Source organism: Hemiscyllium ocellatum, chromosome 4 (assembly GCF_020745735.1).
Source record: "Hemiscyllium ocellatum isolate sHemOce1 chromosome 4, sHemOce1.pat.X.cur, whole genome shotgun sequence".
In the NCBI taxonomy this organism is placed as follows: domain Eukaryota; kingdom Metazoa; phylum Chordata; class Chondrichthyes; order Orectolobiformes; family Hemiscylliidae; genus Hemiscyllium; species Hemiscyllium ocellatum.
In genome coordinates this window covers 58,622,367-58,637,474 of record NC_083404.1, presented here as the reverse complement: position 1 = coordinate 58,637,474, position 15,108 = coordinate 58,622,367, and the positions used below count along the sequence as shown (strand labels likewise).

General features: G+C 38.8%; 1 protein-coding gene across 1 annotated transcript in view; it reads right to left on the bottom strand.

Moving 5' to 3' along the window:
- The window catches only part of LOC132815387 (sorting nexin-31-like), a 115,906-nt gene extending 101,348 nt beyond the window's left edge, over positions 1 to 14,558 (bottom strand). The window contains exons 1-2 of the mRNA XM_060824280.1: positions 14,431 to 14,558; positions 14,254 to 14,328 (exon numbers count right to left, since the gene is read on the bottom strand). Coding sequence (XP_060680263.1) covers positions 14,254 to 14,328; positions 14,431 to 14,490 — 135 coding nt within the window. The 5' untranslated portion in view covers positions 14,491 to 14,558. The remainder of the gene's footprint in view (positions 1 to 14,253; positions 14,329 to 14,430) is intronic.
- Between the last annotated feature and the right edge of the window lie 550 nt (positions 14,559 to 15,108).

Here is a 15,108-nt window from a genome sequence, read left to right as displayed (position 1 = left end):
TAACTTTACAGCCATGATGTACTTTAAAGAATACAAAATGCAGCCAATTTAATGCCGAGCACATTCCATCAAGAAAAAAAAACTGTAGGTGCTGGAATCCAAAGTTGACAGGCAGGAAGTTGGAAGAACACAGCAAGCTAGGCAGCATCAAGAGGTGCAGAAGTCAGTGTTTTGGGTGTAACCCTTCTTCAGGGCAGGGTGGGTATGGGGGGAGCTGCAGATAAAGGGGCAGGGTGGTGAAGTGGGGTAACAGCGACATGAAAAATGGTCAGCTAATTAGGGTTTGTTTTTAAAATAAGTGTTTAAAGCCATTAGTTCAGGGACAGATGTTTGCCAGGGAGCACTTCCTGCTCTTTAAATTAGAGCCAAGGGATCCTTTACATTCAAAAGAAGGTGGCAGGTGGGATTCAGTTTGGCATCTCATCTGAAGGACAGCATTGGCACCAGGTAACCAGGTCACAGAGATAGAATTTAAGAAATGTCTGAAAAGGAGATGAACACATTAGAAAAGCAGAGAGAAGTTTAGTGGTGAATCCCAAGACTTAAGGCTGAAGGTATAGAAGGTAGAAGGCAGAGGCTGGTGGTGGAGGGTTGTTTTTCAGACTGGAGGCCTGTGACCAGTGGAGTGCCAGAAGGATCAGTGCTGGGTCCACTACTTTTCATCATTTACATAAATGATTTGGATGCGAGCATAAGAGGTATAGTGAGTTAGTTTGTAGATGACATCAAAATTGGAGTTGTAGCAGACAGTGAAGATGGTTACCTGAGATTACAATGGGATCTTGATCTGATGGGCCAATGGGCCAAGGAACAGCAGATGGAGTTTAATTTCAATATACGCAAGGTGCATCATTTTGGGAAACCAAATCTTAGCAGGACTTATACACTTAAATAATAAGGTCCTCGGGGGTGTTGCTGAACAAAGAGACATTGGAGTGCAGATTCATAACTCCTTGAAAGTAGAGTTGCAGGTAGATAGGATAGTGAAGGTCGCATTTGATATGCTTGCTTTCATTGGTCAGTGTATTGTGTACAGGAATTGGGAGGTCATGTTGCGTCTGTATAGGACATTGGTTAGGCCACTGTTGGAATATTGTGTGCAATTCTGGTCTCCTTCCTACTGGAAAGATGTTGTGAAATTTGAAAGGGTTCAGAAAATATTTCCAAGGATGTTGCTAGGGTTGGAGGATTTAAACAATAGGAGAGGCTGAACAGGCTGGGGCTGTTTTCCCTGGAGTGTCAGAGACAGAGGGGTGACCTTATAGTGGTTTATAAAATCATGAGAGGCGTGAGTAGGGTAAATAGACAAAGTCTTTTCCCTGGTGTGGTGGAGTCCAGAACTAGAGGGCATAGGTTTGAGGAGAGGGGGGAAAGATATAAAAGAGACCTACAGGGCAATTTCTTCACACAGATGGTGGTATGTGTATGGAATGAGCTGCCAGAGGAAGTGGTGGAGGCTAGTACAATTGCAACATTTAAAAGGCATCGGAATGGGTATATGAATAGGCTGGGTGCTGGTAGACGCGACTAAATTGGGTTGGGATATCTGGTCAGCATGGACAAGGGTCTGGTTCCGTGTTGTACAGCTATATGACTATGACATATGGAGAGAAAAGCAATAATAAAATCGGAGCCATTGTCTTGAAAGTCAAACTGTATAAAAGCAACAACTCATTCAAGTGATTCCTGTTTGGTAAACTATACAAAAAAAAATATTTTTAGGCCCCAAGATATTCTTGTTTCTGATTGGAACAGAAAGTTGTGGAACTGAACAATGCCACTATGGCTCAGTTGTGACAAGTTCAGCTCCGATTTGGAACACTATAGGCTCAAATCTCACTCCAGGACCTTGAGCACAGAATGTAGGCTGGCATTCCCTGTTGGAAACCAAGGGAGTACCTCGCTAATCGTATAATCTTATGTTAGCTGTTAAATCAAGGTTCCATTGTATAAAAGATGCCATTGCACTATTTTGGACAAGGAGAGGAGATCTCTCCCTGGTGCCCTGAACCTTCAACTGACATTAAAATAGATGATCTGGCTATCATCCCAATGTTGTTTGCGGGTGTTTTTGCATACAAGATTACCTACCATTACCTCACCTCAGGACAAACCGATGTCATTAAAGACTCCACAGAAAATGCATGTACAGATTTCACCTGTTACAACACGGAGTAAACTTCCCTACTTAATTTAAAACTAGCAACACAGAAAAGATTTATCCCATACAGTAGTCTGTAAAAGTTTGAGTGGCCAAGATCTATTTCAAGTAAAAATTAACAACTTTATTTCTTAAAGTATAAGAGAGAATAATTAACAAACCACTATTTACAATTCCTTTCTCTAACCTTCTGTAATACTAGTCCAATAAAACTCCCAATTAAGATTTACAAAACACTTGTCTCAAAACCAGGCAGCTGCAAGTTCTTGTCTTTCGATCTTCCTGTGTCTTTTCTCCTTGTTAGGAATTTCTGCATCACAAGTTATCGATCGAAAAAGTACTTTGAAGAGAGATGGTTTTTTTGCAAGCAGTCTGGTACATGCTAGGCTTGGCAATTCCCCCCTCAACTGTTAAATATTGCGCCCCACCCCCCATCTTAAACCCCAGAGTATCGGATTGTCATTGGCTTTTAAGATTGTCAATATACTCAATTCAAACTTGATTGGAAATCGTTAATTTTGATCAGGGTATCATTTAAACTGATTGGCTGAACTCTAATTTGTTTTTGTCTCCAGACAGCAAACTACCAGAGTTACATCCATTGTTGCCATGTTTGCTGCTTTTAACTCTCTTAAATGTACAGCCACATCTTCGTAATACACCACCCTAATCTGGCACTTGCATCACCGTGAGTTTTCCTTGTAATGGTATCTAGTGGTTGTACATAAACTTTTAAAAAAGGTGTCTAACTGGAGAACCACTCATCCAACTGATACAAATGGAGGAAAAGCAAACTGTAAAGTTGCAACAGTCCTACTGGACAGTGGGGTTGCTCTCTCATTAGGGAGAGATGACTGGTGGTTTAATTAGAGGGTCACCACACCTCAGGCGAGAGGAGAGGTTGAAAAGAGTGTTCTTCGTGGTCACTTCAACTAGTATGGGAATTGAACCAACACTTTTATCACTCTGCATCAAAACCAACCATCCAGCCAAATGAGCTAACTAGACCCGATCTTTATTGTTCAAGGTGTGTGTGTATTGAATATACTGGGTCTCCCAGGTCTGGCAAAGGCCCTGTCAGAATAGGAGGTTAGGGAGGTATAACGTGTATTTCTTGTTTTAACAGTGAACCCTACAGCTGCCTGCCTAAATGGTTACATGCACTGACAGACAAGAAAGCAATTTATATCGCTAATTGTGACAGTCCTAATGATCTGACCAGTCTCAGTATATACTTCTCCAAGAATTGCAAATTAATTCCAAAACTACAGGCTTCCACTTTGTCAGCACATTTGAGAAACAGAGAATGCAATCAACAATGCAGTTGGAGAGCTCAGTCTGAGAGGAGAGTAGAAAATATCTCACCAGTCACTGGGCAAGCAGCTCGATTTTATACTGATACTTGTAAAGTAATTTTGTTTCATGGTATTAGATCTGCAAATTAAACATTGCAGGTCTAAATTTTAAATAAGCATCAAGAGCATGTCCATTTATACCCCACAGCCTTGTAATAAACTGGTGATATGCAAACTTAACAGGAACAAAGTAACTTACGGTTCAGACAGCCAAGTCTCACAGATCAAATGCTACAATTGATCACTATGTGGAGGTGCTAGTGTTGGATGTTAAAAATTACACAACACCAGATGATAGCCCAACAGGTTTATTTGGAAGTACTACATTTCAAAGCTCCTTCAACTAACTAACTAGTGGGGCAGGATCATAAGACACAGAATTTATAGCAAAACATCACAGTGGCATGCAAATAAAACAATATATTGAACAACCTAGGTTGCTGTTAAGTCTTTCATTAATATGTAAATCCTAGAAATTGTTTCAAGCCACCTTCCCAAGATAACTTAAGGTTTTATATTTTTTTTAAAAAGTGACATTTCAGCTCCGATAATGCATTCAAGGTTTAAGGTTAGAGTCTGTCTCTATCTCAATCTTGAGTCAGACTGGATTCTATTTTTGCTCCAAAAGCACCCAATCTGCAGGCAGTTAATCCATATAACATTTTACAAATTCCTGCTTTGCAAATAGAACCAGTATAGACTCATGACTGGAATACAGACAGACTCTAATCTCACAACTTTAGTGCATTGTCTGAACTGAGATGTCACTTTTTTTAAAAATATAAAGCCTTAAGTTATCTCAAATGTGACTTGAAAGAAGTTCTGAGATTTACATATTAGTGAACCAAAACCTGCAACCTATTCTAAAAGATGAAAGACTTAACAGCAATCTATTGTTTCAATTGCATGACATGGTGATTTTTTTGCTATAAATTCTGTGTTTTATGAACCTGCCTCATTAACTACCTGAAGGAGCAGAACTCTGAAAGCTATGACTTCCAAATAAATCTATTGGACTATAACCTGGTATTGTGATCTTTAACAACTGATCACAACATGCTAGTAGTGGGAATTTTAAAAAGTGCATCTGATGTTTATCTAATCACTCCCACTGTATGTATGCACATAAATTCACTTTTATCATGGGAGGGCAAGCATGCATAGTTCAAGAGCAATTTGTGTTGGACAAAGTGGCTTGATCAGGCATTTCAGGAGGGTAGTTAAGAATCAACCACATTGCTGTGGGTCTGGAGTTATATGTGGGTCATATCAGGTGATACATATGCCCTTTAGGGAAGTGTATGACAATAGGATTAGGTGTGCTTGCGAGCTGTATTCCTCTAATTTTCAAAGTGCATGGTAACAGGTTCTACATGCTGATCACGGTATGAATAGACCTGGACCATCTGTGTATGGCCATGCAGCTTAGAGTGAACATACTGAGCGCATACATCATTCATTCATCAACTTCTGTATAAAGAACAAAGAACAGCCACTTGGGCAAAATACCTTTGAAGTTGCAGTCCAACAAGAGGAGATGTGTAGACTGCTAAATAATAAGGGGAAAAAGTTGCTATCACTCCCTGCATCCCAGAAATTTACAGTAGAATAGATAAATAAATGATGCCATGCAGGTCCAAATTGATCTTTTGCTAAATTTCCTTTTCTTAATGAAAACAGTCAGGGTACGATAATTGGTCTGGCTGAGTGGGGGTTGGGACAGAGACAACCGCCAGGCTTTACCTTCCTGAGAAATATTCAGTAATTCCCGCTGACAAACACATTTTACAGTCAGGATTAGGCAACAATACTTTGTGTGTCATTGACTCACTAACGTCCGCTAAGTCAAAATCTGAATATACAAAATTGACCATCAGGAAATGTCAAGCTGCGTCCATCAAACCAGTCCCTGTTGAAGACAAACCACTTGAGTAAGATGGGATCCAGACAACAGAACTATATTTCAGTATAACCTCTTGCCCTCATGACAGAAATGAACAATCTAATTAAAAGGAAAGACACAATGCTGCTTTTGTAGAAACTCAGCTGTACAGGTAAAGGGAGTGTCACCACAAAGACAGATAATATCTACATATTAATATGTCTTCTCGGAAACCATAACAGAAAATGTACATTAAATATTTCCTCATTATTAAAAAGGTTTTCTTCCCACTACCATTTCAACATCCAGCTCCATATTGGGATGGTCAGAAAGTGCCTCCTCTTCTACAAAGTGATCTTTGAAATGTCACTGTGTTGTTGCAATTACCAGGATATCACCTGCGTCAGCTTGGACTAGTTAGAAACATAGAACTACACAGTCCTCAGGGACTATTTCATTTTATTGAAACATAATGCTTTTGGAAATCAACACCACAATGGGAGTGCCCCAGAACATTCACGAAGTACTTGGAGCCTGGTAGACCGTCTTGTTGGTTTGGCACCCGAAGATCAAAAAATACCGAAATCAAAATCAAACACACCAGCTAGTAAACAGCTACAGGCATTACATCAACCGAAATAGTATTTATAACAGGTAGAATTACACTACATCTTAGATTACATCATGTACTATTTAAAGGTAAGGGCAAACAATTTAATCATTCAACACCTTTTCTACACTATTCCTTTACACTCTAGTACCAAATAAATTCCCCTAGTGCACAAAACATATACATTTCAATGAGGGGCAAACCATTTACTCAATTCAAAAGATTCTTTCATCTCATGTATTCCCTCCCTTAGTCAACTTTGCAAAGGTGAAGCTCATTAACATTACTATTTGACAAAATTGACAAAACAGTACTATTAAAAATTTTTAATTGCTTTGAAGAGGTAAATGGTTCCCCTCCCCCAGACCATTTAAATGCATCCTTGGGATCATCTAATCTCAATTTTCTAATTTACTGCAACAACCACCACAGTAAAATATCCCAAAGAGCTTCACAACAACATTTTCAAACAAATCTGATAGATTCACAAAAGGGAATATTACAATAGATGACCATAATGTTGGTCAGAGAGGTAGCAGTACCTTAAAAAGGAGAAAGAATTGGATAAGTGGAGATATTTAATAGGTGTGCAATTGAAATCAGGGATAAGCAAAAAGCCAGAACTGGAGTGCAGATGGTTGCAGAGAACTTGAGAGCTGGGGAAGGTTATCAAGATGGGAAGGAGTGAAGCTATTATGGAATTCAGGATCAAAATCTTTGTAGAACAACAATGAGCCCATTGAGTCATGCCAGGTAACAAGTTTGCATCTTTTCACCTTTGGTGGATTATCAGAATTTAAACTTTACATATGAACAACATACACAAGAACCAATCCACATCCACCTAGTCATGTTGCACTTTTTCAATTTAAAATGGGAGTTTGTTGTATTCAATAAAGCTAACAGGAGTTTCAATATTTCAACTCTCCCATTTATCTTCAAGACTACCAAGGTAGAAATGATACATAACCATGTTGAGGAAACAATTAGGAAGATTGATTGGAGGGATTAGGAGTGTTTATATTGGAGGAGAGATAACTGAGGAAATTGATTGAAATATTCAAAATGACAAGAAGTCCGAACAGAGTAAATAAGGGGAAAGCGTCCTCATTCATGAAAGGCACAGATTATTAAAAGACAAAAGCAAAGATAAACTTTTTCATGCAATAAGTCCTGCCTCAGGATGCATCCACAAAGGCAACCAGAAAGAATTAGCTTGTGTCCAAAGAGGAACAATTTGCAGTGTTACGGGGGAAGACAGAAGAATGGCACTAAGACAGATTCTCAGTTAAAGAGACTATGCAGAAATGATTGGCAGAATGGCCTCCCTTTGCAGTGTAGCAATTTTGTGAATGTATGTGTAGCTTGGAAGGAAACTTGCAGGTTGTGGTGTATTGGTGTCCTTGTCCTTCCAGATGGTAGAGGTCACAGGTTTGGAACGTGCTGTTGAAGGGACTTTGAGGAGTTGCTGCAGTGTATACCAAATGATACATATCACAATCCTCATATCAGTGTTGGAGGGAGTAAATTTTGAACGTTGTGGGTGCTTTGCGCAGTGTACAGAATTGTCCTGGATGATGCCAAGCTTCAAGTGTTGTTGAGTTGCACTATACAAGCAAGTGACAAGTATTCCATCACACTCAACTTGTGTCTTGTAGATGGTGGACAGATTTGGAAGAAATAAGTAGCGAGTTATTTGTTTCAAAATTCCCAACCTGCTCTTGTAGCCACAGTACTTCTATGGCCGGTCCTGTCTAGTCTCTAGCCAATGATAGTCCCCAGGATATTGAAAGGGGAGTATTCAGTGATGGGCAATAGTGAATGTCAAGTTGAAGTGGTTCGATTCTCCCTTGAAGATATTCATTGACTGCACTTATGTGGTGTGAATGTTACTTGCCCCTTATTAGCCCAAATCTGGGTTTTCCAGATTTCTGCACATGGACACAGACTGTTTCAATATCTGAGGAGTCATAAATGGTACAGAACATTATGTAATTATCAGCAAACACCCCCATTTCTGATCTTAAATTCTAGCAGGACTAGATAGGTTAGATGCAGGAAGGATGTTCCTCATGGTGAGAGCACTCTAGAACCAGTAGTCATAGTTTAAAGAGAAGGGGTAAACCTTTTAGGACTGAAGGGAAGATAGTTTCTTCAGAGAGTGGTGAACCAGTAGAATTCACGACCACAGGAAGTATTTGAGGCCAAAACATTTTTTTCAAGATAGAGGTAGATATAGCTTGTGGCTAACAGAATCAAATAATTGGGGGTGAGAGTGGTTTACAGAATACCATTAAAAAAAGGTATTTAGCTTGATGATCAGCCATAATCATACTGAATGGTGAAGCAGGCTCCAGGGGTCAGATGGCCTAGATTTGCTCCTTTGTTTTTTTTTTATTATTTCTATTAAGGAACCAAAGGTGGTAGAGCCTAGACACTACCCTAAGCAGATCTTCTGATCAGGATAGAGATGATTGACTTTTAACAAGTATAGACATTTTCCTTTGTGCCAGGTGGGAATCTAACCAGGGATATTTTCCCCCACTTTTTATTTAATCCAGTTTTGCTGGGGTTCCTTGATGACATACTCAGTCAAATATTGCCTTGATATAAAAATGACTTTCACCCCATCTCACATCCTGTGCTTAAGGTTAAATGGGCATGGCTAGTAGTAGAACCAACTAATTTTCAGTGGTATTGGTGGAAGAGGTAGAACTTTGAGGGACACCAGCTGTTCACAGGTGAAGGATCCTCTGGGAAGAGGAGTTTCTTTAAACACGCAAGTCAATAAGAAACTACCTCATTGATGTTTTTTCCATGCATATCATCTTGAAATTGAAAATGAAAGGCTCTCATGCACTACTGAAGAAGAGATGTGAAAAAATTAACAGAGGAATTGTCCTCATGTAGTTTACTACTTCATTCATTCTAAAAAAAACCTGCATTTCTAGTTAGAGGGAGAAGTTACCATTTTAATATACTGCAGAATTTTATCACAAGGCATACATAAATGTAAGTTCTTCATGAAAAAAAGTGTTTTCCCCTTGTTCATTGCCAGACAGCAGTATGTGTTTAACTCACAAATGTTCCATGACTGGTAAAAATGACGTACACAACCCTCTCATGGAGGCTATCACTTCCAAGCATAACTGACTAGCAAGTTCTGTTCAGTTCTCAGTTCAAAAATACCACTTGACATCAAATACACAGCAAGCAATCACTGACAAATTCTGCTGAGGTTAACACCCTCTGCAGTCAATCTGTACATGATATCAGATATTATTGCTTATCTTTCGGTACTTGTATGTGTGGAGTTGTCACATTTCTTTCATTTGGGGTCACCTGATAATTAGTTTGACTAATGTAACAGCATCTCCATTTTAATCTGTAATTTAGGAAAACAAGGCATTAATTTAATTATCAAACATTTTATTTAGTTACTAGCATTCCTGTGGCATTTATTTTTTAGATGTATTTTATATTTGTCCCTTTCAAATGGATATCACATCAAACCCACTTTGAAGTTAAATTCACTTATGGGAAATAGGCCCATTAAACTCTACCCCTGTCCCATGGGATTTGCTCTGAAAATGTTTTTTTAACTGGTGTATTAGTTTCTTTTTTTCTCCCTCTCCAATTGTAACCTCTTCCCTTTCCAGCTATCTGAAAAGATCAAACTTACATATTTACAAAGCCTGATCCAGAGCACTTTATCACCTGTAAAGAAAGAAACTTTAAGAGGAAATGCAATAAAGATGTTGAAGATCAGGAAAAACATTGTGTAATTAAAGACAATTAATTGCCAGTGGTTAGTAACCAGAGGGCACAGATTTAAAGTAATTGGAAGAGTATCAGACACAAGATGGAGTTTTTAAAAAATATATAGATATATGAAGTTGTGGTGATCTGGAATGCATTGTTTTAAAAGGAGAGTGACAGCAAATTCAATGCTAACTTGCACAAAGGAAATAGACATATATTTGAAGGAGAAATGCTTGCAGAGCTTTGGGGAATGAGGAGTTAAGTATAACTGAATTTATATCACTTTCAAGGAATGAACACAGCTAGAAGAACCAAATGATCACTTCTTTAAATACACTCTCCTTCCAAATTCAAACATCTGCTTGTTTGAAATATTTCTGACAGTCAGGAAATTTTGCAAAAAAATTGTGAAAGGTGATTACAATAGATTAAGATTAAAGTTATCAACTAGATAGAAATGGTATCACAAAAGTGACCGATCCACATACTTGTGTGTGCGCGCATTCTCCCGTTATTCTAAGCACCTTTTGAGGCCATCAATGTTAAAACATAACAGTCAATTTGGGCACGGTAAACAATGACATGAATAACCAGCTAATCAAATTCAGTGGTGCTGCATGGTAGATAAATATTAGATCATGGAGACAATTACTATAAAACCAAAAAATTATGGATGCTGGAAATCTGAAGCAAAACCAAAGTGCTGGAGAAACTTCGCAGGTCTGGCAACATCGGTCGAAAGAAAAACAGAACTTTGAGTCCAGTGACCCTCCATCAGAACACAGGGATAATTAGTCTTCAAATGATGTTTACTACATTGGTAGATCGAAGCTTTGACAATGTAACCTTCCCACAATAAAGCATTGAAACAAAATCTTGAACAGATTTGACAAAGTAAAACTGAATGTTTTCTCATTATGGGGGGATAATCTAGTACAAGTGGACACAGTATCATATTGAAGAGGGAGGATGTATTTCTTCTGTGGGTTTCAGAGTTATTGGAAATTTTGGCACTAGGGATTTGTGGAGTCTGGATCATTGAATATATTCGCAGTTAGACAGAAAGGTCTGAAGCCAAACAGATGTTGAGGGTCACTGGTAACTTGCAGTAAAGTGGAGTTAGGTCAAGATCTAATCAGCCATGATCATGAGTATTTCTCCCCCCTGATATTAGAGCTGTTGTTGTGGTTTTTCTTAAAATTTTATCTGACACGAATGTCCAAATGAGGGACGTTATAATTATTTCATTATTTGATTGAATACGTGATAGATCTAACTGAAAATATAACATTGTGCAAAAAGCAATATTCTCTTCATGATGGCACACTTACACTGTAGTTTTAGATCTCAAGACCATAAGATATAGGAGCAGAATTAAGCCATTCAGCCCATCAAATATGCTCTGCCATTGAATCATGGCTCACATGTTTTTCAATCCTATTCTCCCACCTTCTCCCCAGAGTTTTCAAACCCCGCCCCCATCCCTTACTCAAGAACCTATCTCTGTTTTGAATACACTAAATGACCTGGCCTCTCCTCCACAGCCCACTGTAGCAATGAGTTCCACAGATTAACCACCCTCTGGCTCAGTTCTAAAGGGTTGTCCCTTCACTGAGGCTTTGCCCTCAGTCCTAATGTCTTCTAGGAGTGTAAACAGTATCTTCACGTCCACTCTATCCAGGCCTTTCAATAGTTTGTAGGTTTCAATGAGAACTCCACACATCCTTCTATACTCCATTAAATACAGACCAGAGTCCTCACCACTCCTCATAAGATCAGGATTCCCAGAATCATTTGTGAATGTCTTCTGGACTCCCTATAAGGCCAGCACATCCTTTATTAGGTACAGGGTGTAAAACTCCTCACAATATTCCGAAGTAGTCCCATCAGAGGTTTAGGCAGCCTCAGAAATAAATCCTTGCTCTTGTATTTTAACTCTTTAAATGAATGCGAACATGGCATTTGGATTCCTAACTGCCACTAAATCTGCATGTTAACCTCAAGAGAATCCTGAATTCAGATGAGGGTCCTTTTGTACTTCAGATTTCTGAAGCCTTTCCCAATTTAAAAAAAAATCTACGCCTCTATCCTTCCAACCAAAATATAAAACATTCTTTCCCGTTATATTCCATCTACCACTTCTTTGCCCAGTCTTCTAGCCTGTCCAAGTCTTCCTGCTTTCTTAATACGACTTGTCCCTCCATTTATCTTTCTGACATCTGCAAAGTTAGCAACAATGCCCTCAGTTCCTTAATCCAGATTGTTAATATAAAGTACGAATAGATGTGATATCATTACTGATCCCTGGAGAACTCACCAGATGCCATCCTGAAAAATACTCCTTTATCTCCACACTCTGCTCTATTCATGTGAGTACATTGGCTCTTATCTTATTTAAGAGTGTCCTGTGTGGCATCTTGTCATAGGCCTTCTGGAAATCCAAATAGATGACATCCACTGGCTCTCCTTTGTGCAATTGCTTGGTACCTACTCCAAAGAACTCTAACAGATTTGTCAGGTATGATAAAACCATGCTAACACAACCCTATTTTACCATGCTACCGAGTATTCTGTAATCTCATCCTTAATAATGGACTCTAATTTTTTTTTAAAAAATTAATAGCCACGGTCAGGCTAACTGGCCTATAATTTCTGGTCTTCGGCCTCCCTCCCATCTTAAAGAGGGATATTATATTAGCCGTTTTTCCAGTTCTTTGGAAATCTCCTTGACTCCAGTGATTCCTGAAACATCACAACCAATGCCTCTATAATCTCAAACTACTCTGTTCAGAACTCTGATGTGTAGTCCATATGGTCTAGGTGATTTATCCACCTTCACACCTTTCAGTTTCTCCAGCACCTTCTCATCAGCAATGGCCACTTCATTCACCTCCACCCTTGATTCTCTAGAAGTTCTGGTATGCTACTGGTGACTTCAATCGTGTTTTCAAAGGGGAACAGCAATATGACATTTAAAATTGAACTCCAACTCAGATAACATATTTCATTACAAGACAGGTGAAACAAGTAATCTGAGAGATAAACAATGCAGTTTGGCCAATAACTGCAATAAGAGATGGGTGTCACAAAAATACATGAAAAACAAAACGTTATATCTGGTATCCTAGCAAGTACTGACTTAACAGAATGGGCTGGAAGTGAAAGTGAATTCCTGACTATTTCTGTGTACTGTATTTCCATTTTGATGTAGAGGAATTTCTGAATAATTTTAAACTGTAAAATGTTTTCAAGGCCCTTTAGAGTCAGTAGCATTTCCAGTTTGATTAAAAGTTAGCTATTTTGTTTTTTTTAGCAAATATACCAATTATCACATACATTGCTATGATGTTACAAGCTGATGTTTGAATTTGGAGGGACTTTTTTTTAAAAAGAGGGACTGATGCTGAGCTGAGATAAAAGGAAACTGAAGGTTGAAACATCATGATTCCCAACTAATAAGCACAAAATAGGTAGATTGATGTCTCCATCACTGGACCAACAGATTGTTGCTTCCTAGATATTATTTCACATAATAAAAATGGTTATATGAAGATAGTTTGATTATACAATTTATTTTATGGCTCAAGGGGGCAGAGGATCTTTACAAAAAAGGTGTTCATTTGTATGCCTCCTGGAGGACACTAATATTAGATAACAGAGCAAATATGAATTTTTGTGCATTTGTCATTGTAAGGAAATATAAGCTTGCTGTTTCCTATTAAGGTCATCATGCTCTTACGAGAGATAGGGCTGCTCTCTCATTAGTGAGAACTGGTGGTGGTTTTCCCTGAGGGTTACTATGCTTCAGGTAAGGAGAGAGTTTGAAAAGGAGGGTCCTTCATGGTCACCTCAGCCAGTATGAAAATTGTAGCCAACAGCCTGGGATTATTCTGCATCACAAACTAGCCATCCAGCTAACTGACCCCAATGTTTCTAATTGAGAGGTTATTGAAGAAAGAAAGCAAGCCTACTTGTTTTAATGAATTGCTATTTTAATTTTTGTTGCATTATAAATCAGTATCGTGAAAATACTCAAATAGAATGGCAGAAACAAATTCAAGGGGCCATATGTCCTCCCTTTGTTTCTTCTGTTCTCAGGAGCCAAGACTGCAGTAAAGAGTTATTTGTTTTCTAGTTCCATAGATAAAGATCTTCATATAAATATTAAGACCAAGAACAATGAAAGGGCAGGCACATTCTTAAGCGTGTGGAAACATGACAATAGTGCACTTTTTCTGAAGATTTTAATCTGTGAAATATTTTGAAAGCCCTTTAAAGTTGAAAGATCTCAGGCCAGCTCTACATGAAATGGGTCATCAATAGTGTTTACAAGTAGGTGCAACTACTTAGTCATTGAAGACCAATTAAAGAACCTCCGGTTCAATTCAGGAAGGAAAAAAAAACATAATTGGTCTGAATACAGGTTGGGACTGGCTAACTCGCACCTCACCTATCTTTACTTCAGAGGCACACAATCACTTACCTTTTCATTCCATCTATGGAGCTGGCTGTACCTTAGTTTACAAAAGAGAAATCCCTCCAGGTAAATGTCGTAAATCTGGCAAACAAACACAAAAACGCACTTTTAGTGATTCAACGTTTCAGAAAGAAATAAAACTGGAAAAGACCACGGTGTTTTGTAAAGTGACAGGCCATTTACCATATAACATACTCCCAAAGAGTCGTTCCCCTTCTCAGTCTGTGCGATGGTGAATTGCATTCTAGCATTCAACCCAAGGATAATCTCACCAGACTAAAGGCACGCGTCTGTTTATACCGAGATACTACAATCCTCTCCTCCTTAGCCTCCAGGGAGCTTTTGGGCGGTAGCAGAGGCGGAGATTTCTGGTTAGGATGATGAAGTTAGTTCAGGAATTTACCTGTGTAAATACCTGAGCTTTTCCAGATGCCAGTTCCAACCTTTTGCAACTGTATTCTAAACAACAGCCGTTTGCTTCCCCGAGGGGAAGAAACTCGTTTAAAAAAAAGCAAACACAAACAGATCATTCCTTGCTTCAGGTTAACTCCTAATTATAGAGACAACCTCCGATAGTTGAGATATGGAGGTGAAAGTACTGATGTTGGATAAAGTTAAAATTCACATGACACTGGGTTATAGTCCAACAGGTTTATTTGAAATCACAAGCTTTCGGAGCCCCAGCTCCTTCCTTCGGCACCTTACGGTTTCAGATAAACCTGTTGGACTATATAACGCGGCGTGGTGTGAATTTTGACTCTAATATTGAGAAAAGACCCCTATCAAACTTTCCGCTTGAAGAGACCACCAATGCCAAGCACAAAATAACAGTAGCACAGTTCTTTTCGATGGCTTTGTGAA